General features: G+C 44.1%; 1 protein-coding gene across 1 annotated transcript in view; it reads right to left on the reverse strand.

The window, feature by feature from the left end:
- Positions 1–21,387, reverse strand: part of LOC119720417 — a 39,283-nt gene extending 17,896 nt beyond the window's left edge. The window contains exons 1-5 of the mRNA XM_038190082.1: positions 21,222–21,387; positions 18,957–19,035; positions 16,480–16,638; positions 14,712–14,843; positions 69–260 (exon numbers count right to left, since the gene is read on the reverse strand). Of these exons, the coding sequence (XP_038046010.1) occupies positions 69–260; positions 14,712–14,843; positions 16,480–16,638; positions 18,957–19,035; positions 21,222–21,380 (721 nt within the window). The 5' untranslated portion in view covers positions 21,381–21,387. The remainder of the gene's footprint in view (positions 1–68; positions 261–14,711; positions 14,844–16,479; positions 16,639–18,956; positions 19,036–21,221) is intronic.
- Between the last annotated feature and the right edge of the window lie 436 nt (positions 21,388–21,823).

Consider the following 21,823-nt stretch of genomic DNA (forward strand, 5'->3'; position numbering starts at 1 on the left):
AGAACATGCCCCAACAACTTTTCATGTTGGGAACAATGTCTCTAATTAATTGAAGTCTTGTACATTACCATTAATTTGAAGCGTGACATTGAGGTTATACTGAGAGTTGCTGATCCTGCGCAGGTATTCCAGGCTGCAGTGCAGATCATGTTTTCCTGCAGCAATGTAGTCAATTTGCAATTCAAAGATTACTCCTTCATCAATCCATCCAGGGGGAACTCGGATGAATTCTTCATCTGGAGCCACCTTACCAGCTTCTCCTATGGACATGACAGATATGACAACAAATTATACATTATGCTCAGTTCTACATCTACATATGTGACCTGTTCTGTCAAAATCAGACTTTTTCTGGGCATAAAGTCAAAAATGTGTTCTTTTTCCTTTTTAATAGGTGGTTTAATTTTTGAAACCGGTCATTCCTGGGCAGAGTTATGCTATTTTGAAGTTCATTGTGTCGAAAAGTAGAAAACGGAGAAAATGGCCACAAACGTCACGAAACAGTTATTTCTTTAACTGATGATACACCTTATCAAAATCATCAAAAACAGTAGGGCCTATATGTAGAGTTCAAATTAGGGTTTCAAACCTTTATAATATATTTTAGACATTATAAGATGGAATTTTGCGTCGGGTGATATAAGTCAAATTAGGTTTTGCCCTTCACCAACGTTTAAACACTGTATACTCAGTGTGTTACCTCCCGAGTGAAAGCTGGAAAAAATCACTCGGGTGGGACTCGAACCCACGACCTCCTGCTTTCTAGTGCAGATGTCTTACCACTCGACCACCGAGCTAACGGGATCGGTTGGCTGGTTCGAATCTGATGTACATAGCAGCGGGTACCGCATAAACTATTATAAGATGGAATTTTGCGTCGGGTGATATAAATCAAATTAGGTTTTGCCCTTCACCAACGTTTAAACACTGTATACTCAGTGTGTTACCTCCCGAGTGAAAGCTGGAAAAAAATCACTCGGGTGGGACTCGAACCCACGACCTCCTGCTTTCTAGTGCAGATGTCTTACCACTCGACCACCGAGCTAACGGGATCGGTTGGCTGGTTCGAATCTGATGTACATAGCAGCGGGTACCGCATAAACTATTATAAGATGGAATTTTGCGTCGGGTGATATAAATCAAATTAGGTTTTGCCCTTCACCAACGTTTAACACACTGAGTATACAGTGTTTAAACGTTGGTGAAGGGCAAAACCTAATTTTATTTTAGACATGTTCAGGATTACAAATATGCAAAAAGTTGAAAAACGATAAAAATCACCCCCACAGCGTTTTTTAGCCCTATCTCAATTTTAAGCGTCTGCTTTTGACAGAACAGGTCACATAGGCCTATAGTCCGAGTAACTAGGACTCTACGAATTGCCATTTTTACCATTTTCACTCTTACCCCCAATACAAATCTTCAGATTTCACCCCAAAAACAGTCTTCAAACTGCCTTATGCGACCCTGTAGGCTTCAGTGGGAATTGGAAATACATGTACAATTGGTGGTGGTTAATTTACATACATTTTGGGAGAAAAGAGAAATTTCACTTTCAATTTGGGAAACATCCTTGTCACAAACACCTTGTTTGAGGCTGCCAATTATGAATTCAGAAAAAGTATCAGACAAACCAATCACAGGGCACTTTGATGTCACCTGGATTGGTGACCACTCAAAGGCCCTCAGTATACCACCAACCAAGATTGCAGACTCAATTCAACTTTTAAATGAGACTTTTCTTCAATATTTTGCACATGAGGGGGAAGTCAAGTGATTTCAAAATGAGGCTACAGACTAGACCAGTACATGTCCAACCATCGTCCAACTATTTGAAAAGAATGACCTCTTCATTCAGTGTCATTAGTCTGGTGACCGACTATGGAGAAATGTGTAATTAAAATAGCTAGTTCCCGGTTCATGCAACACGAGGATTGATGCAGTACTGAAGGCTTCAGTGAAGCGGTGTTTCAGTCCTTCATTTAACCCCAACTCCCTAGGGGGTGTGCAAAATCATATTGAAATTGGAGGATTCAGGACTGTTAGGGCTACAGAAAATCCAGGAGAGCTATAAATCGCTCTCCTCAAATATTCGAGGAGAGCAAATCGCTCTCCTTAAAATCTACGGATAAACAGCGGTAAAACGACGGGTTACCATTGTTTTTGTTTTATTTTGAATATAAGGATTTATTCAAGGGGCTGCATTATTATTAGTTTTTGCATAATAACATATGCTCAAGTTGCGTTACTTTTTTCGTTTTTGTAACTGTAAGACAAGGTAAAATTTATTTAAAAAAACTAACTAAATGGAGATTAATAAAAGGTTTGACTACTGCTCAGGCTTTCATTTTTTAATACAGGTGTCAGTTGGTTCATCACTTGATTATCCTTGGAAAATGGAGAGTTAATAAACGGCACATAAAGCAACTGAAAAATTGCTTTCAGATTCGTTAAAATTATATGAAATTTTCAGCCTGAACTATTTCAATTGCTCTACGAAAGCTTCACAAAAAGGGCCTCAAAATGACACAAACTTGCCTTAAATTTTCTCGAAAATATCTGCCGTCGATAATCTTAAAAATAACGGAAAATGCAGGTCAAGTATGCCATATACACAATGCTAGTCACGACGAGAAACTGGCTAACAACATCTGAACTTCGCACTAGTACGAGCGTTTGTGATGCACTGTGTGTGGTGGGCCGGCAATGAGACTCGTTTCACGGTATAGGATTTCGGTGAAACACGCTGCATCGTTTCACTTCACATACCAGTAAAACTTCCTCAAAATAAATTCATGAACACGGGAAATACATACACAGACAAGAGAGATCAAGTTTTGTGAATAAGCTTGCAAAGATCGTCCTTCTCAATCGTTGTTTTCTTGGCATTTTTACGACGTCTATTCCGTCCAGCCTGCACGCAAAACACTGTACGGCAGGCAGTGCATTGCATGCACCGCGCAGGACTATTACATTGACTGGTTACCGCATTTTCATCATGCCTTCATTGGGACTTAGTGCGCGGCGCAGCGGGAACCAGTCATTGCTGCACTTGCACGTACGGGCCCACGTGTTTTCATGCAGCTCTACGCGATATGCAGATTGTGCACGCACAGTATACAACCGCTGTACACACACGATCTTATACAGTACGTACGAGCTCGGTGTTCGTTCATTTTTAGCGATGTCCAGCGGCATATTAACGTGAGTTTGGGCATTATACCAACGAAAAATACGTGTAGCTTAAGACTTAAAATCCTTTGCGTTTTTATCACTTCTTATTTTTAAACTTCCCGTGTTTGACGAGCCCTCTTTTGGATTTCTGAGGAGCGCTATTTTTAGCGCTCCTTCGAGTCAGTCGAGGAGCGCAGTAGGAGCGCCTGCGCGATCGCGCTCCTTAAAAATGAAGGACTGGTGTTTGGACAAGTTGTTTCAGGTGCCAGTCTATAATTGCATGTTTTCAATACCTTACGTTTTGCGACTCTCATACAGAGTATTGAGAGTCCCAAATTTTCAGATTACATCTACATCTGGATTCTCTAGCAAACAGTTGACCCGCATCCCTCTAGAGTTGAGAGTTGCAAACATTTTCAAGACATATCATAATCACTGCATATTGTGGCGGAAAGTGTTTAGTTGTGACGTCATACCATAGCACTAACGCTTAATCACTTGTGTGCAGTGACCGGGCGGAGCTTACGAGCTCCGTGGGCTGCTGCGCGTACGTGATTGGCCAATAACTCCCATAAGTTTAGCGCACCATAGGATTAGTACACGCACATGGTTTGTAGACATGACGTAGCGTCTACATGTACCTGGTATATAAATGCGTGCCTGGGGAGCGCGCTTTGGTTTTAGCAGTTTGGGTTTAGAACGCGCATTGGTACATGGTTTAGCCTAGTTGTTGGGACTGATTGCTGCTAGTTGTGGAGATCGTTGTTAGGTGAGATACTATAGCTTGTTGAGTGTATAGTTTTGGGGCTCATCTGTTTAGAGTGTTGAGTGCCGGGTGTAGCTGCGACAGCGGGCAGAGAAGTAGGTGAATTACTGGTACCCTGCTTATGTGAAATTGCTTAGGCGATTTGTGTACAAAGTCTGTGTAGCTGTACTGGGGTCGCGCTGGTATGTGTAGCTGGATTCTTGCTTACACACACGGCGTAGCGAGTACCCTGCTAACGGACTGTATACATTGCTAAGCGGCTGTTGTGTGCTTGTAACGCTGTGTATTGCTGACTCAGTGATTCATTCCTAGCGCTGTGCATAGTTGCTCATTGCTGCCATTGTTGTCTGGTGCTTAATGCTGTGTGCGTTGTTGCATAGGCAAGCAGCGGGCTTTCTCCAGTAACTAAGGACCCTGTTAATAAAACAACCCACCGAATCACATCCTAATTGTTGTACTTGAATATTGTTGAATAAATTACGATCATTGTTGTTTGAGATTACCGACAATTCTGCTTCCAGTGTTTATGTTTACAGGTTTATTGTGCAATTAATTAACAGAGATAAATAATCAACACTCATTCATAATCGGGCGGTAGATTTCCACCAAAACGGACCTGCACCCTTAGCCTTGAAGGTCGCTCTGAGTGATCTCTCGTCTAGGGAAGAGCCTTGGTTTGGGAAGATTGTCTTCACCCCACTAGGAGTCAGACTTATCCTAACAGACTTGGGTTGGCCCGGGGGGTTCCCGCCACAAATGGTGTCAGAAGTGGGATGATTGTGAATGATTAAGTTGATTTCTCTGTTGAATAATTGAATTGCACAATTGTTGAATTGTTGTTGTGGTTCTGTGGTGATTTCGGTGGTTGTTTGGAATGATGAGCGAAGGCTCTAAGGGTCGAGTGGGCACCTCAAGTGCTGAGGCCGAGGTGCAAAGACTGCGTTTGGAAGCCCAATTTCTGCAATGGGAAAATGACCTCATTGCAAAGAAGTTGAAGGCTGCCATGGAGTTGCAGTCGGGTGTTTCCACAAAGGAAGGAAACATGGACATGCCAGGTGGAAGCCGGCGTGTGCTCCATCGGGTTGATTCTGATGTTGAGCTCAGGTTGCCCGAAGAGACTTCCGGGTATGTCTCTGGAGCAACTGGGAGAGTTTCAGGCGCAAATATGGTGCCTGAGTTAGCCCCTAAAGTGGGGAGGGAGGTGACTTTCATGGAAAGTTCGCCTTGGAAAGCCCCTAATGTGGGGAGGGAGGTGACTTTCATGGAAAGTACACCTCAGAAAGGACAGAGCTCAGGGATATTCCCCCGAGCGCAGTCAACGCCTGTTGCCAGGAAGACAGATGATCCAAATGGTGATCTGATGTCGTTCATCCCTGAAGGTGGCGTGGAACGGGGTTTGGCGAGTACCAACCCGTTCGTTGGTGACATGGGGATGGTAACCCCTAAACAGGTGAAGAGTGAATTGTTAAGTTTTGCGACTCGACCAGTCAAGGCGAAGAACAACAGTTCAGCTGAAGTTGACATCTCGTCGGTAGGTCCGTGGCCACTGAAAAGAGAGGCACGGGTCCATAGTGATGTGGGTCAGATGGGAAGTTTGGAGCGACCAAATCGCAGGCCAAACATAACCCCTGATCGGTACAGCGGAAAGGTGCTCTGGAAGGAGTACTTCCGCCATTTTGAATCGTGTCGTGAAGTGAATATGTGGAGCGAGGAGCAGGCTGCGAGGTGGTTAGCCGCAAGCTTGCAGGGAGACGCTCTACGGTTATTCGGTGACTCTGGCCACAAGTACACGTATAGTGCGCTTGTAAAGTTGCTGGAGCGCAGGTTTGGGTCAGCTCGACAGAGTGAAAATTATCTCGTCGAACTGAGACATCGGCGCCAAAAGCCGAAGGAGACTTTGCTTGAATTAGGGCAAGCGATTCACGAATTGACAGCGAGAGCATACCCTGAGTTACAGGAAGATGCTCGTGAGAGGTTGGCTAAGAACCACTTCATAGATGCTGTTGACAGTCATTCAGTTAGGGAGGGCATCAATAGGGCTCGTCCAAAAACTTTGGATGAAGCAGTCCAGGCTGCCCTGGAGACTGAGAATTTCGAGAAGGTGGAACAGCACAGATTGCTGGACCGGAAGCCCGCTAAATTGGCAAGAGCTTTGGGTTCAGTAACTGAACAGAGGCTGGACACTCTTGAGGAAAATCTCAATAAGCAGGCCAAAACTTTGGACTCTGTGGCTGAATTGGTGAAGTCTTTGTCCGGTCAGATTAAAGGTCAAGGTCAGGGTAAGGGCGTGTTGTCTCCCCAGACTCACAAGCCCGGGAAGCCTGAACCTGGGGCCTTGCGGTGTTTCAGATGTGGTGACAAAGGGCACTTTGCCCGGGAGTGCAAGAAAACTCCAAAGCAGGGAAACGTCAGTCAGCCCCCCGTAGAACCCGCGGGAAGGCTGAGAGGTCAAAAGGGTTCAAGAGACAACACAGTGACAGCGAGGGTGGTGGTGGAGAGAAAAAGTCAAAGCCTGGGGATGGGCAACGAGTCATAACTCTGCCTAATCCCAGTAGTGGAGCTCGTTATGGTTTGTTTGTTGATGGGATGGTCAGGACGACAAAGTGTCGATTTTTGATCGACACGGGGTCCACCGATACTTTGATAAATAGTACGGTGTACTACCAAATTCCTAAGGAAAAGAGACCCGTCCTACAGACGGAAGACGTGCAGGTGAAGCAAGTTGACGGTAGTCAGCTAGCCGTGTTAGGTATAGCTTGGGTAGAGGTACAAGTGGGTCGAACCACGCACCAAGTCAGGGCAGTGTTTGTTGACATGAAATACTGTGGTATCCTGGGCATGGATTTCCTGGTACCCACAGGTGGGAATTTAGATTTCCAGTCGAAAGAGTGGAGGCTCAATGGTGAGCGAATCAAATGTACGAATGGTGCTGGCGAGCATTTTGTTGGTCGTGTTGTAGTTTCTAGAACTACGGTGATTCCGTCAGGTCATGAGGCCGTGGTCCCTGGTATAATTGCTCGGAAGGGTGCCGACTTGGTCGGGCCTGCCATGGTAGAACCGATGGAAGGTGGCGGTGACCTAGCCAAGAAGGGCTTGGTGTTGGCCAGATCTCTGGTTGAGACTGAAGCCGATGTTGTTGCGTTGCGGGTCTTTAATCCCGGAAGGGAGAAAAGAGTTGCACGTGAGGGTACAACAGCGGGACTGATCTCCCAGGTGGAGGTTGGTTCAATTCATGGTGAGTTGGATAGGGTGACAAATGCTGGTGAAGAGTTACCCCAGCACTTGCAAGATTTGTTTGAGAGGGGTACAGCCAATGTGGAGGCTATGTACCATGAGGATGTCCGGAAATGTCTTGTAGACTTTCAGGACGTGTTGTCCAAGGGTGACCATGACATTGGTCGCACGGACGTGGTGCAGCATCACATAAATACTGGTGATGCCAAGCCGGTGAAAGAACGGATGAGGCGTCATCCGTATTGCCATCAGGAGGAAATCCAGAGGCAAGTCGGTGATTTGGAAAAGAGGGGGGTGATTGAACCTTCCGACAGTCCATGGGCGGCAAATGTTGTTTTGGTTGACAAAAAGGATGGTACGAAACGCTTCTGTATTGATTACAGAAAGTTGAATTCGGTGACCATCAAGGATGCCTATCCAGTGCCGCGCATTGATGAAACATTCGACGCGTTGGGAGGGGCGAAGTGGTTTTGTACACTTGACTTGGCGTCGGGGTACTGGCAAGTCGCTCTGGATGAGGACGCCAGCCAAAAGTCAACATTTGTTGTGAGAAGCGGGTTGTACCGGTGGAAATGCATGCCTTTTGGGCTGTGCAATGCCCCGGCGACATTTGAGCGGCTCATGGAAAAGGTCATGGCCGGTTTGCAGTGGGAAATCCTACTGATTTATTTGGATGACATCATCGTGTTTGGTCAGTCGGTGATGGAGACCCTAGAACGTCTCCGAGTTGTGTTGGACAGGCTAAGAAACGCTGGGCTTAAACTCAAGCCCAGCAAGTGTCATTTGTTTCGGAGGGCGGTGGCTTACCTAGGGCACATTGTGTCCTCAGAAGGGGTAGCAACAGATCCTCAGAAGATTGAGGCAGTGGCAAATTGGCCGGTTCCAAGGTGTGTACGAGATGTGCGAAGCTTTTTAGGCCTCGCATCGTACTACCGGAAGTTCATAAAGGGGTTTGCAGAAGTGGCGAGTCCACTTCATGCGTTAACCGAGAAGTCAAGAGAGTTTAAGTGGACTGAGAGTTGTCAAGAGGCATTTGACGAGCTGAAGGGCAGGCTTCAAGCCGCCCCAGTTTTGTCATATCCAATGCCCGAGGGTGACTTCATCCTGGACACCGATGCCAGTGGTGAAGGTATCGGGGCAGTGTTGTCGCAGGTCCAGGGTGGTGACGAGAAAGTGCTTGCTTATGCGAGCCGGAAGCTCAGCAGACCTGAGCGAAATTACTGTGTCACTCGTAAAGAGTTGTTGGCTGTGGTTGTGTACTTGAAGTATTTCAAACAATACTTGTACGGCCGCAGGGTGACGGTCAGAACTGACCATGCCGCATTGCGGTGGGTACTTAATTTTAAGAACCCCGAGGGTCAGCTGGCGAGGTGGATTGAGGTCCTATCTCAGTATGACTTGGTCATTGAGCACAGGAGTGGCAAGAAGCATGGTAATGCTGATGGGTTGTCGAGACGGCAATGCAAACAGTGCGGCCGTGAGGAGGTGGTCAAGGAGGATGAGGCAACTGGTGTGGTACCCGAGGTTCAGCCTCGGGGGAGTGAGTTTTTGGTTAGGGGCGTAGCTGCCCAACCAACCCTGTCTCGCAGTGCTTTAAAGGAAGCACAGTCACAGGATGACACCATGAGTTGGCTCAGGAAGTTGAAAGAGGACGGTGATAGTCGTCCTGAGTGGAAGACGGTTTCGCACTTGTCGGCAGCCTGTAAGACCTACTGGTCACAGTGGGACCAGTTAGAGGTCCGAGATGGAGTTCTACATAGGAGGTGGGACTCCGACGACGGAAAGTCCATCCTGTGGCTGTTGGTTTTGCCACTGAAGTTTCGGAAAGAAATTCTGTCGGAGTTGCATGGTGGGCAACTGAGTGGTCATTTGGGGGTCAGCAAAACTCTGGCCAAAGTCAAAGCCAGGTACTTCTGGCCAGGCATGTCTGCGGACGTGCGGTCTTTTCTCCGAGGTTGCAATGTCTGTGCCAGGAGAAAGTCTGCTGCTAAGAAGAGGGTTGCGCCCCTACAGCAGTATCGAGTTGGTGTTCCGATGGAGCGAGTAGCAATAGACTTGCTCGGGCCATTGCCCGTCACGGACAATGGTAATCGTTGGGTGTTGGTGGTTGGCGACTACTGCACTAAGTGGATGGAAGCATTTCCGCTTCCTGACGCTACTGCAGTTACAGTCGCGCACACTTTGGTGACTGAGTTTGTCTGTCGATTCGGGGTGCCCCAAGAACTTCACTCTGATCAGGGCACAAACTTTGAGTCAGAAGTGTTCAGGGAAATGTGCCAAATTCTCGGCATTTCGAAAACTCGGACAACCGCCTATAATCCGAAATCGGACGGCATGGTTGAGAGGTTTAACAAAACCTTGGTCAACATCGTGGCGATGCTCCTTGACCCTAGGCGTAGGCAGAAGGACTGGGATGAGTTCCTCCCCTTTGCGACCTTCGCTTATAGGTGCACGCCGCAAGACTCAATTGGGGAATCGCCCAACATGATGATGTTGGGGCGAGAGGTGAGTGTCCCAGTGGATCTGGTGACAGGGTGTCCTGAGATTGAGGTGGAAGCCACTGCAGACTTCGCTGAAACATTGCGAAGTAATATGCAGGAGGCCCACGATAGGGCGAGGAATTGTCTCGGGAAAAGTGCCCGGAGGCAAAAGAAGAATTTTGACAGGAGAGCGTCTCAGCATGGGTTGAGAGAGGGCCAATTTGTGTGGCTACACAACCCTGCGAAGAAAAAGCACATGTCCCCCAAACTACAACTTAGGTGGGAAGGACCATGGCTTGTTGTCAAGAAGTTGTCAGATGTGACAGTTAGAATCCAGCTTAGCGTGGTGGTAAGCCAAAGGTAGTCCATGTAGACCGACTAAAACCGTATGTCGGTGAGGCAATCGAACCGTGGGATTGTCAGTCCAGGGATGAGGTGACAGAAAGCCTCCCCATGGATGCAATCCCCGAGGTTCAAGATGACAGAGAGTCGTCTGAGGAGTTGGCTGAAGTGGCCGAAAATGAGGTTCCTGTGGAGGATTCCATCACTGAAGATTTGAGTCCGGGTAGTCCAGCCGATCAGTCAGAACGGCAGGATGAGTCAGCACCAAGACGGTACCCAAGACGGGCCCACAAATTGCCCCTGCGGTATCGTTAGAGTCCAGATTTGTTGTTGAGGTCGTCCAAGGGATGAGGCTCCAGTCTCCCCTGTTTCGTCCCCCGCATCCTCCATTCCCCCAATGGAAGAGGTGGCGAGGCAATCCCAGCCACGCCCCGAAGTGTCCAATTCCAGAGAGACATCCCCCCTGTTGAAGATGAGGACGGCAACTGTGCGGGTCCAGTCATCATCTCAGACGTGGCCGGATGGCAACATCATCGTCTCCCGAAGAGAACTACCGGATGAGCTGCAAGCAAGTGTCCGTTGATGAGAACGGGCGTCCCGTCGACAAGTGAACGACGTGTTCCAGTTTAATGTATTTTGTTTTGTTTATCTAAGGTTTCTTAAGTTTTCTAAGGTTTTAAACAGTTCCAAGTTCTTAAATGTTTTTATAAAAGTTTATTGTCGGTAAGGAAAAAAAAAGTGTATTTATCTAATTGAAAAATTCGTTGTTCAGACTCTGTAAAAATAACCCAGTTAAATCATGTAAAATTCAATTTGCGAAAATCTTGCAATCAAAATTAGTGTACATTTCATCAGTCTAAAATTATCCTTAAATTTCAGCTTTAAATCTGTGTAAAATAAGTGCAAATTTCCCCTAATTTCTTGTGAATATTTAATAAACTAAAATTTGAGCCAGACGAGTATAAATTTCCTTAAATTTCTTGTAAATATTTAATGAGCAAAATTTTGATTCAGATGCTGTACGATAAATCCCTGTGAAATCATGTGAATATTTAATTAGCAAATTTTGGTGAAGTTGTACATGTACATGGATTTTCGACACGTTATACTATGCACTTAGAATCTTGTGCATATTTAATGAGCTGAATTTTGGTGTTCTTGCACATGTGAAACACTTGTACATGTTAGTTACATGTAGGTAGGGTACATGTTATATTTCGCACATGTTAAGCACATGTACACATGTAAAGTACATGTGAGGAAGGTACATGTTATATTTTGTGAATATTTAATAAACTTTAATATCAGCTTCCTCTCTTATGTTTTCTTTTGAATTTCAAAGATGAAGTTAAACTTTATGTTTTCTATTGTAATTCAAAGAAAAAGTTAAGCCTGATGTTTTCTTTTGAATTTTATGGTTGAAGTTAAGCTTTAAGTTTTGTATTGAATTAGTTGGACGCAGTTAAGATGTAGTCACACTTTCCTTTTATTTTTGTATTATGGCTTTAGAGTATGGGGACATCCTCTGCCATGCTCGGGCCCTTGTGGCGGAAAGTGTTTAGTTGTGACGTCATACCATAGCACTAACACTTAATCACTTGTGTGCAGTGACCGGGCGGAGCTTACGAGCTCCGTGGGCTGCTGCGCGTACGTGATTGGCCAATAACTCCCATAAGTTTAGCGCACCATAGGATTAGTACACGCACATGGTTTGTAGACATGACGTAGCGTCTACATGTACCTGGTATATAAATGCGTGCCTGGGGAGCGCGCTTTGGTTTTAGCAGTTTGGGTTTAGAACGCGCATTGGTACATGGTTTAGCTTAGTTGTTGGGACTGATTGCTGCTAGTTGTGGAGATCGTTGTTAGGTGAGATACTATAGCTTGTTGAGTGTATAGTTTTGGGGCTCATCTGTTTAGAGTGTTGAGTGCCGGGTGTAGCTGCGACAGCGGGCAGAGAAGTAGGTGAATTACTGGTACCCTGCTTATGTGAAATTGCTTAGGCGATTTGTGTACAAAGTCTGTGTAGCTGTACTGGGGTCGCGCTGGTATGTGTAGCTGGATTCTTGCTTACACACACGGCGTAGCGAGTACCCTGCTAACGGACTGTATACATTGCTAAGCGGCTGTTGTGTGCTTGTAACGCTGTGTATTGCTGACTCAGTGATTCATTCCTAGCGCTGTGCATAGTTGCTCATTGCTGCCATTGTTGTCTGGTGCTTAATGCTGTGTGCGTTGTTGCATAGGCAAGCAGCGGGCTTTCTCCAGTAACTAAGGACCCTGTTAATAAAACAACCCACCGAATCACATCCTAATTGTTGTACTTGATTATTGTTGAATAAATTACGATCATTGTTGTTTGAGATTACCGACAATTCTGCTTCCAGTGTTTATGTTTACAGGTTTATTGTGCAATTAATTAACAGAGATAAATAATCAACACTCATTCATAATCGGGCGGTAGATTTCCACCAAAACGGACCTGCACCCTTAGCCTTGAAGGTCGCTCTGAGTGATCTCTCGTCTAGGGAAGAGCCTTGGTTTGGGAAGATTGTCTTCACCCCACTAGGAGTCAGACTTATCCTAACAGACTTGGGTTGGCCCGGGGGTTCCCGCCACAATATGTACACTGTAACTTGTAAGAGTTAAATCACAGCGCTGAGAGCAATAAATAAGGTGTATTAGGCCAAAACAAAAAAGTCTCCGGTTTCTGGTATGCGCGCGCGTCGCCGTAGCCATGCGCGTCGGCAAAATGAAAAAGTTTTTTTTTCAATGAAAGATGATGTCTCAAAACCGCCAAACTCACTGGTTTGACTGGAATCCTGCTGCTGCACAATTTTAACGTGTTTTTAGATTGGGGTATGGTCGAGAATAAGCTTTATGTGGCCTCTCTGGACTCCCATATATTTGCACTAAGTTTAGTCGGGCACCATTTGCAGTCATCAGCCGACATTTGAAGCAAAAAAATCAGGTAAAAAAAAAAAAAAAGCCGCGTCGCCGCACCACTTTTTGGGCAAGCTCCATACCAGAAACCGGAGACTTTTTTTTTTGGCCTTAACTGTATGGGGAGAATGTTGCATCCTGATACACTTTTTTCATCATTCATAGAGTTTCTCAATAGAGGTCAGTCATTGCAAAAATGTTGCAAAGATGATGAATCTGGGAGTGGGACCGAAGCATTTCCAATTTTGTTAGAAAAAAAACTTGACGCACTCAACTCTCCATAGACTTTGTACACACCCAAACTCCAAAGAAGTGGTGTCTGGCCATCACCTGTCACCCTGTGCACAAACCCTAGTATGACTATGAGACTGGTCTGAAAATTTCTAAGTGTTTTCTCTGTGAATACAAATGTACTGCAATATTTTCCCTGCTAATTTTGACTTTTTAGGACATATTATCACTTTCTGATAGCTGATAGGTCACTGAAGGGAAAAATTAGTGATGGCCAGATATGGGAATCTTTCCCTTTCCAAAATGCCACTACACATGACATCGTTCCTCATGTTTTTTTTCTACATAAGCCTACAGGCTACGGACCGATATGGGATTTTATCTATGACATTAATGTACCGTACGAATAGCCACACATGATAATTGGGTTTTGAGTCAACTCGGTCCCAAACCATCTCGGTCTGAGTTGACCTGGGACCAAGTTGACCTGGGACCCAGTTCCAGTAGACCTGGAACCGAGTTGATGGGATCGAGTTGACTCGGACCGAGTTGACCTGCATTCTCCCTCAAACTTCAAAGCTCAATTCCTGCCTGCATCTCGAACGACAGAACTTGGGTATAGTTGGGAACCCATGTCGACATAAAGTTGCATAGTTGAAAAAATTCCATACTGGATCACCACCTTTTTTCCAAGCGCCAAAAGTTGCATCCTTTATGGTTATTCACTCCACTTTCCCTCCTCTACTCTCACCCTCTCCTTTCCTTTATTTCTATTTATTAATCAGTCACTTTTCATCGAGATTCGAACCTCGAACTCTGGCTTGAAACACCAGACTCTTAACCGCTAGGCCGCGCACGATCGCTGTTGCAATCTTTGGACGTATTTGAAGTAGCCATTGAAATAAACTAAAATTCATGAGAAAATAAATATTCATAATGACGTATAATTGCACTATCATTGGCTGGCTCATGCGATGTCAAGGTTGTCGATGTCATGCGTATAACGTACTGCTGTCTTAGCCACTCAATCAGTTTTGACCGGCTGCTTCAACTTAGTTTTGCAAGACGTTAGCCCCATAAATGTGGCCTATTTACTGGACTACCTCCGTAAACATAGGCCACACATCCACATTTTTTCAGATGTCTATTTTTCGTGAAATTTCCAGACTCATTTGCACACATTTGTGTATCAAACTTTCAACATGAAATTTCACAGAAATTACTTAGACATCTGAAAAAGGCAGCACTTTCTGATTAGCCTATAAAGAGGGTGAGTATGCTTCTAAAGCAAAAAAAACCTACAAACTAAGCCTAAATGTGAAAAATCAAAATTTGACAAAGTGCGACAGGTTTTTGTACATGTGGATGTGTGGCCTATATGTTTACGGAGGGCAGCAGTAAATTGGCCACATTTATGGGGCTATAATACGCGCACATGAGAGTGGCCATGATGGGTCCATACACAAGTTAGTAGTAATATTAACAAAAGGACGGCATCTCGTCGAAAACTGCGATCGAGATGCCGATAATACTGGAGTTACCACAATCTAGAAACGATGATAAACAAAAATATAACTCTTGGTGACGAAAAAGTGTAGATAAACTGGCTGAAAAGGCAACAGAGAGCACCAGCCAAAAAAACGAGGTCAATACACATGTAGTGGCGTGTTGGGCTATGGAGAGCCAATTGCGTCAAAAACGTTAATGTTACTTTGGAGGGCCGATTTTACCAGAATGTTTATGTGACGCTACAAACTGGTTCCTGACCAATCATGAAGGGCTAGGGATGGGAATTACTGGATCTATGATATATACTTTTGCGGTGATTTTTGCACCTTTTGTTATTTTGAGCTGGATGTTCGTGAAAATACAAATTCAATTTCCTATGATTTGAAACGGCTGGGGGGGGGGGAGGGGGGGGGCGCTATAGTGACGACCGACCAAAGACAAAATTCGAAGAAAAAAAGAGTTCTATAGCATTCCCGTTAATGACAGGGGCCGGGACGCGATATTATGAAAAGTATGAACGATTTTAGCATTTGGTTCCAAAAATTCCATTTCAATTTCCTCCTTTCTGAACAATCCTTACACCCAGAACTTCTACAAAACAATATATATCTTAGTTAAAAAAAAATCGTATGTTTTCCAAGTGAATTGATGCAAAATCATGCAAAAAAAACCAGCTACAAACCAGCACTCGTGTTTACGTTGTCGATTATTACTTTTATTAGGGATAAAACGAGGCCGAGGCGCGCCACCACAAAAAAAAGTGTTCATCTTTCTTATGGATATTTTACTAGAGGGCGTTCATTCCAGAGGTCCTACAAACCATTGTTCCGAATTTTTTTAAAGAGATATGTATGGATCATTCAGGAATGCTTTTCTGAGAGACTGTGATGAGAGAAAGTGGAATTAATTGTAGATACAAGCGAATCGTTCGTATAAATTTAACGCAAGATTTAAAATGCTCAAGTTAGGCCTAGAGTTTACAGCACCAGCACGGTGCATAGGGCAGTGTTGTTCTCATACGCGGTTCATTTTGCACACGTTAGCGTATACTATACCTAAATTCCAACACGAAATTACACGAAAAATATACGTCTGAAAAAGGGGAATACATTTTCTATCGCTTTACAGAGGGTGAGTGTGCTTCTAAAGCATAAATAAACTACACAAAAGTCTCAGTTTGAATATAAAAAACTTGACAAAGTTCTACATTTTCGGGTACATGTTCCAAGTGTGGCCTTTATTTACGGAGGTAGTCCAGTAAATTGGCCACATTTATGGGGCTATATGCCATCGCCAGATTATATTAGTAGTCTTTAAACAACCGATATACATATCCTTGTCATTTGATTGGTGGAACTCAGAAGGGGTAGGCCTACAAATAAAAACACGGAAATCATCTTCACCTTCATTCACCCACCGTGCAACAAAGAGTGATGAAGACTGTTTTAATCAAGTCAGCTTTCCTCTCACGGAGCCATGGTATGGTGGCCGGCCCGGCAATTTACACCGAATGTGTAACCTTCCCAATGAACAATGGAATCTCCTACCTCAAGATATCAGGGAAGCCCAAATCAATCGAAACAAAACTCAACTTCACAGGATCAAGATTTCATCACTGGTAGGGGGGGGGGGGAAGCCACCTTACGCCTGCAACTTTGGAATAGCCCTACTAGGAGATTTTTTGCAGTATCGGAAGCATGAGCCGAAGCAGTTGTTTACAGTATGAAGAGGATGTGCTCAGTACCGTGAAGACGAACTTTGACAATGTTGATATAGTATTTTATGTTGTTGGCTACATACCTAGGCCCAGTGACAATATTTTGCCATGGAACTGTTGTGGCTTGATGTCGTCGGTGTAATTGCAGTAGCTGAAAAATTTCCCTACTTCCCTTTCAATTAGTTCCTTGAACTGGATGTAAAGGTTAGTATTCGGCACAAGTACATATGTGTCGATTCCACCTACAGGAACGCAAAACGAAACAAAAGACAGCAGTTAAATCTTGCAAAATGTACAATTTCTCATCCAATAAAAAATGTATAGTTAAATAAGATGGGGGCATCACCGAAAAGGGGCACTTGCTCAGTATTTTTTATTTTTGGCACATCCGTGCTGAAATGTCAACACGTTTTTTTTGTTCACCTGACACTTGGCCTCCGTAAAATCAAACAGTGGTTTGGGAGGGGGACCTAGTACCATCTTCCAAAATAGGGGGCGCTCTTCAAAACCGGCCATTCCGCAAACCACGCATAATGTGCCAATTTCCAAGTCGGGGCGCAATGTAACGGTTTTGGGGCTTGGTTTTCATATTCCTCGTTCGTATCAGAACTCTCTATACCATTTTTTTGGAAATGGCTACTGAAAACAAATTATCAGAAATTTTAGGGCCACTTTTGTTTTTATCTGAAGGGGGCACATTTATGCTCGAGGGGCAAACTTATGTCCGCAAGCGGGACCGCTTGGGTAAACAAACAAACCTCTGCCCCTCCCCCCCCCCCCCCCCGTTCCGCCGCCCCGGCCCCGTACTGCACACGCTCTGAACTTCCAGTGATATTTTATCCAACAAGTTTCGTTTTCATAATTCCACTTTAATTTCCCCATCAGCCTTATTACAGGTGTCATCAGTTCCTACTCATCTTCAGTTCCTTTCCGCGTCTACTGCCGCTACCGCGACTACCGGTGCAGTGACGTTGGCCAGTCGCATTCCGTCTGCCGATGTATCAAAATTAACTTCAAATTCAAAAGTCTTTTCAGACAACATGGGAAATAGGTCTACAGATGGCTGCCGATTTCCGCCTTCATTCCTACATTTGCTTATAGCACAGTCTTTTACCAACATTTTGATGCAAAATTTAGTTGCGACGATTTGCGCGCGACCCACGATTATACGGAACCTGCTGGGGTACTAAATATAACAAATTTTTAGACTTTCGGTGTCGAGGGGGCCAATTCTTTATTTATTACGTTATATGCATTATTTTGGATTTTCAAGCAAGAACAAGCTCTCAATATAACATATTAATCATTCTTGCAATCATCCTAGCTTGGATAGACAAAAATAAAACAAAAAAAGTTATGTGGCGATGGCCAAGTCTTCAGGAGTCGGACTTATGACCCTAACTCAATGAGCCCCTTACCGACTTCCATATAGAACTCTTCCGGGACTCGGTACCCGGCCCACCACACCTCCTTCCCTGTCCATCCATGTAACTCGAAAGTCAGGCACCATAAAGGGAGGAAACGAGGTGGCACCCTAAGCCTTGCTGCCGAGTCAGCAAAAGAACCCCGTACCTATACGCAGACGCCAACCTGGACTTCGCAGACAGTCCCAACTTGTGAGTCAGCTTACCGACCGACCGAGCTAACTGCTGTTGGTGAATGACGACGGGAAACTAATACTCTTAAATTAAATAGCAAAGCCGCGTGCGCTGAAAAACAAAAAATGACACCGTGGGGATTCGAACCCCTAACCTTGGGTCTGCTGTCAGACAGCTTAACCACTAGGCTATTTCAGTAGGCGCTTCTCTGTAACACGATGTGCATTGTATTCAGTTGCAATAAGATCGGGCCATTGATTCCCGCAGTGGGAGTTCAGTGTTTTGTTTTTCAAAGCTAGCTGCGCAAAACTGCATCGCGCTGTTCACACGAATGCTGTTACGTCACTCTTTTCGATACATTTCATTCGTATAAAGCAGTTGACTATTCAGAGCCACTCTCGTACAAACAATTAACCTAACCAGACTTGCCCCATTCTGTCTCATTAACTGTTTCGCGACGCGCGACCTTCGTCCGGCGGTGGCATTGCGCTGATGAGGGTTCCATTCTTTTGAAGTGAAATTCTAGCAAGTTCATGATAATCCCTTTCTTCGTTTACAAATATTGAGCTTTTGACCCGTTTATAAATATTCACGAGGGAGTTTTGTTTGTTTGTCTGATTCTTATTCAGCTCCCTTATAGCTTGGGGGAAAAAATCATCTTTTCTTGTATTTACGCTAAGTCTAGGGAATGGCGCGAGTATAAGATGGCATATAGTCGGAATCGTGACCGACTGGTCCAAAGCACCAAGCTTGGCAGATAGATTCTTACAGCCCTAAAGACGATATTTAGAAAAGGTGACACCTGACATTCTTTTGGGAATGTGACTAATTTGCATAAGTCGTAAATAGCACCGTGTAATAAAAAAAAAATATTTTCATATTTTTTTAAGAGTAAATTTGTATTATTACTAGCAAATTTAACCAACTTGTCACGGGAAAGACAAACTATGCAAGCCACTCACACGATCCGTTAGGGTAGCTCAAGTATCTCAAATCCACATGTGTCACGGATGACGGAAGAGAAACGTTTATCAGGAAAAGCTAAAGTGTACAAAAGATAGAAATGCGGTTCAGTAAATTAGTATTTGTTGGTTGGTTGGTTCGTTGAGCTAGCTGTCTGCATTACTTCGTTAACATGAAGTTGACGCTGGAATGAAAAAGTAAATGTGGCTTCTTTAAAGGCATATAGGATCATTTGCATTTATCCCAAAGGATACCTAATTATCATAAAACTTAATTGCGTTCAATATCGTAGGACTACTATAACTGGTGTTAAAACAACCTGTGAAACTGTTCCGCCTGCCTGGCTGTCATTTAGAAGAAACCGAGAAATGTAGGTGATTTGTTTTTAATACTGCAAAATGGGTTGATATGTATAGACCATCGTTGGTCAACATATCAACAGGTTGAATTCTTGGGCAAATTCTTCCCAAATAGTTGGACAATTTTTACCCAAATGAGGTAATTTCAAACCAATGTTGGGTAAAATTATATTGCCCAACAGTGTTTTACCCATTAGTGTTTACAGTGTATATAAGAGTGCTGTGGATGAAACCGTGTTTCTTTTCACTATTACTTTTCTCAAATAGTGTAATATGACGTGGGTTCTGAACATTCTTCTTTTATCTTTCGATTTTGAGTGGTGTTAGAATGAAACGAACAAATTGCACGAAAAACAAATAGCTCCGATATGCCTTTGAATGTTGAGTTTTGCTCTCGGCTATGTTATACTACAAGTACAGGATGAGTTATTTTGATTTGGACCCAACTTTACCATTTTTTGTTTTATGAAATAGAGTATATTAAGAAAAAAAACTGAGTGTTTCATATGAATGGTTATTGCCTTGTCTTCCACAGGAATTTTGAATTAGTCAAATACTTTAGTGGCGGTGGTGAGGAGTTATGCCATTTTCATTGAAGTGGCTCATTTTCCAGTATGCATACGGAATTGGTTTTGCCTTTTTTTTTTAAATGTGTCAATAACTTCAAGTGAGTCGGTCACCGTGACTAGCTTTTATTTATTTATTACACTGCCTCACATCAGTACACGATTTCTATAAATTTTGTTGAACCATGGAACCGTGGTCGTAATGCTGTTTGCGTTCTTTATTAACCCTTTTCTTCAAAATGGTATAGTGGATATACATGAAACTTGCACCAAATTTATCCACAATACCAGCCTGTAGCATATCTCATTTGCACTTGTTTTGATGATTTATTGCTACATATATTTATCATTTCCTTTAATTTGGGTCCAGATCATTCTGACTCGCCCGTATACTGTGCTTTCAGACAGCTGGCGAACAAAAAAAATGACATGTTAATTCGAGTGGGACTATACACCCACGACCTATTGCTCCTGCTCTGGTGCAGTTGTCAACACAACGGTTACAGCCCGATAGTCCGAAGGTTCGACAGTCCGAAGGTTGAAGAGTCTTTAGTCCGAAGGTTCGTTATGAAGGTTCAATAGTCCGAAGGTTCGTTAGTCCGAAGGTTCAATAGTCCGAGGTTCGATAGTCCGAGGGCCCATTAATCCGAAAATAGAATAAGGGTTAATTAATCCGAAGGTTCGTTAGTCCGAATAGACGATAGGGTTCGATAGTCCGAATCGACAATAAAGTTCGATAGTCCGAATAGATGATAAGGTTCGATACTCCGAATATACGGTTCGATAGTCCAAACTGACAATAAGGTTCGATAGTCCGAATTGAGAATAAGGTTCGATAGTCCGAATGGGCAATGCGGTTCGTCAGTATGACACTTCGGACTATCGAACCTTACTGGTGATTCGGACTATCGGTCCTTATTGTCGATTCGGACTATCGGACCTTATTGTCGATTCGGACTATCGGACCTTATAGGCTTTTAGGACTATCGAACCTTATTGTCGATTCGGAATAATGAACCTTTGGACTACTGAACCTTATTTTCGTTTCGGACTATTGAACCTTCGGACTGAAGGCTTATTCTAAATTCGGACTTTTGAACCTTCGGACTATTGAACCTTCGGATTAATGAACCTTCGGACTATTGCATCAAATGTTCGGATTAACGAACCTGATTTCATTTTCGGACTAACGAACCTCCTCTTATGGAAATTTTGTGCATTCGGACTATCAAACCTTCTGACTAAAGAACCTTCAGACTATCGGGCGGCCCCCCAACACAACACCCCCTCCCCCCCCCCTCCCAAAAAAAAGTAATTATCTGATGGATCAATTAATGACCTTGTCTACGTCAACAGGTCGATTAGACGGAGGGACGAAGCATGCCTCATCGTATGCGTTGGACTCATCATTCGTCAATTGGCTGGATACAACCGATGATGTCACTATGACGCTCACCGTTACCAGCATTAACTGCAGGTGCCGGATCGTACACGCCATCTTTGATCAACCTGAAGAAAAAAAGGCGACTGAGATTTATGGTTCATGGCGTTTGATACATACATCAATTAAGCATTCATAAACATGCCTAAGACGTTTACCCATTCATATTGGTCGAGAGCCCATCACGTGGCCGGTTTTAAACGTTTGATGAAGACCGACTGGCTGCTTTTAAACACTTATCCAGTGTCACAATGAGTGGACCCTGTATGAAATCCGGTGCCTTTCACCGTTTTAATGGTTGAACGTTCACAATCCCCACATAGGCATGCGCAGTATGAGTCAGTATTTCCATTCGGTTCGAGTAAATATCAGCAGACTACAACCGGTCTTAAACAGAGTGTTTAAAACCGGGCAGGCACACATTTTATTCCCTTAATTAAAATAAACAAACGACGCCAGAAACGCTTAGTAAAGCTGGTTCAAGTTATTCACTGGAAGAC

This window comes from Patiria miniata, unplaced genomic scaffold, assembly GCF_015706575.1.
Source record: "Patiria miniata isolate m_02_andy unplaced genomic scaffold, ASM1570657v1 HiC_scaffold_9, whole genome shotgun sequence".
Taxonomy (NCBI): domain Eukaryota; kingdom Metazoa; phylum Echinodermata; class Asteroidea; order Valvatida; family Asterinidae; genus Patiria; species Patiria miniata.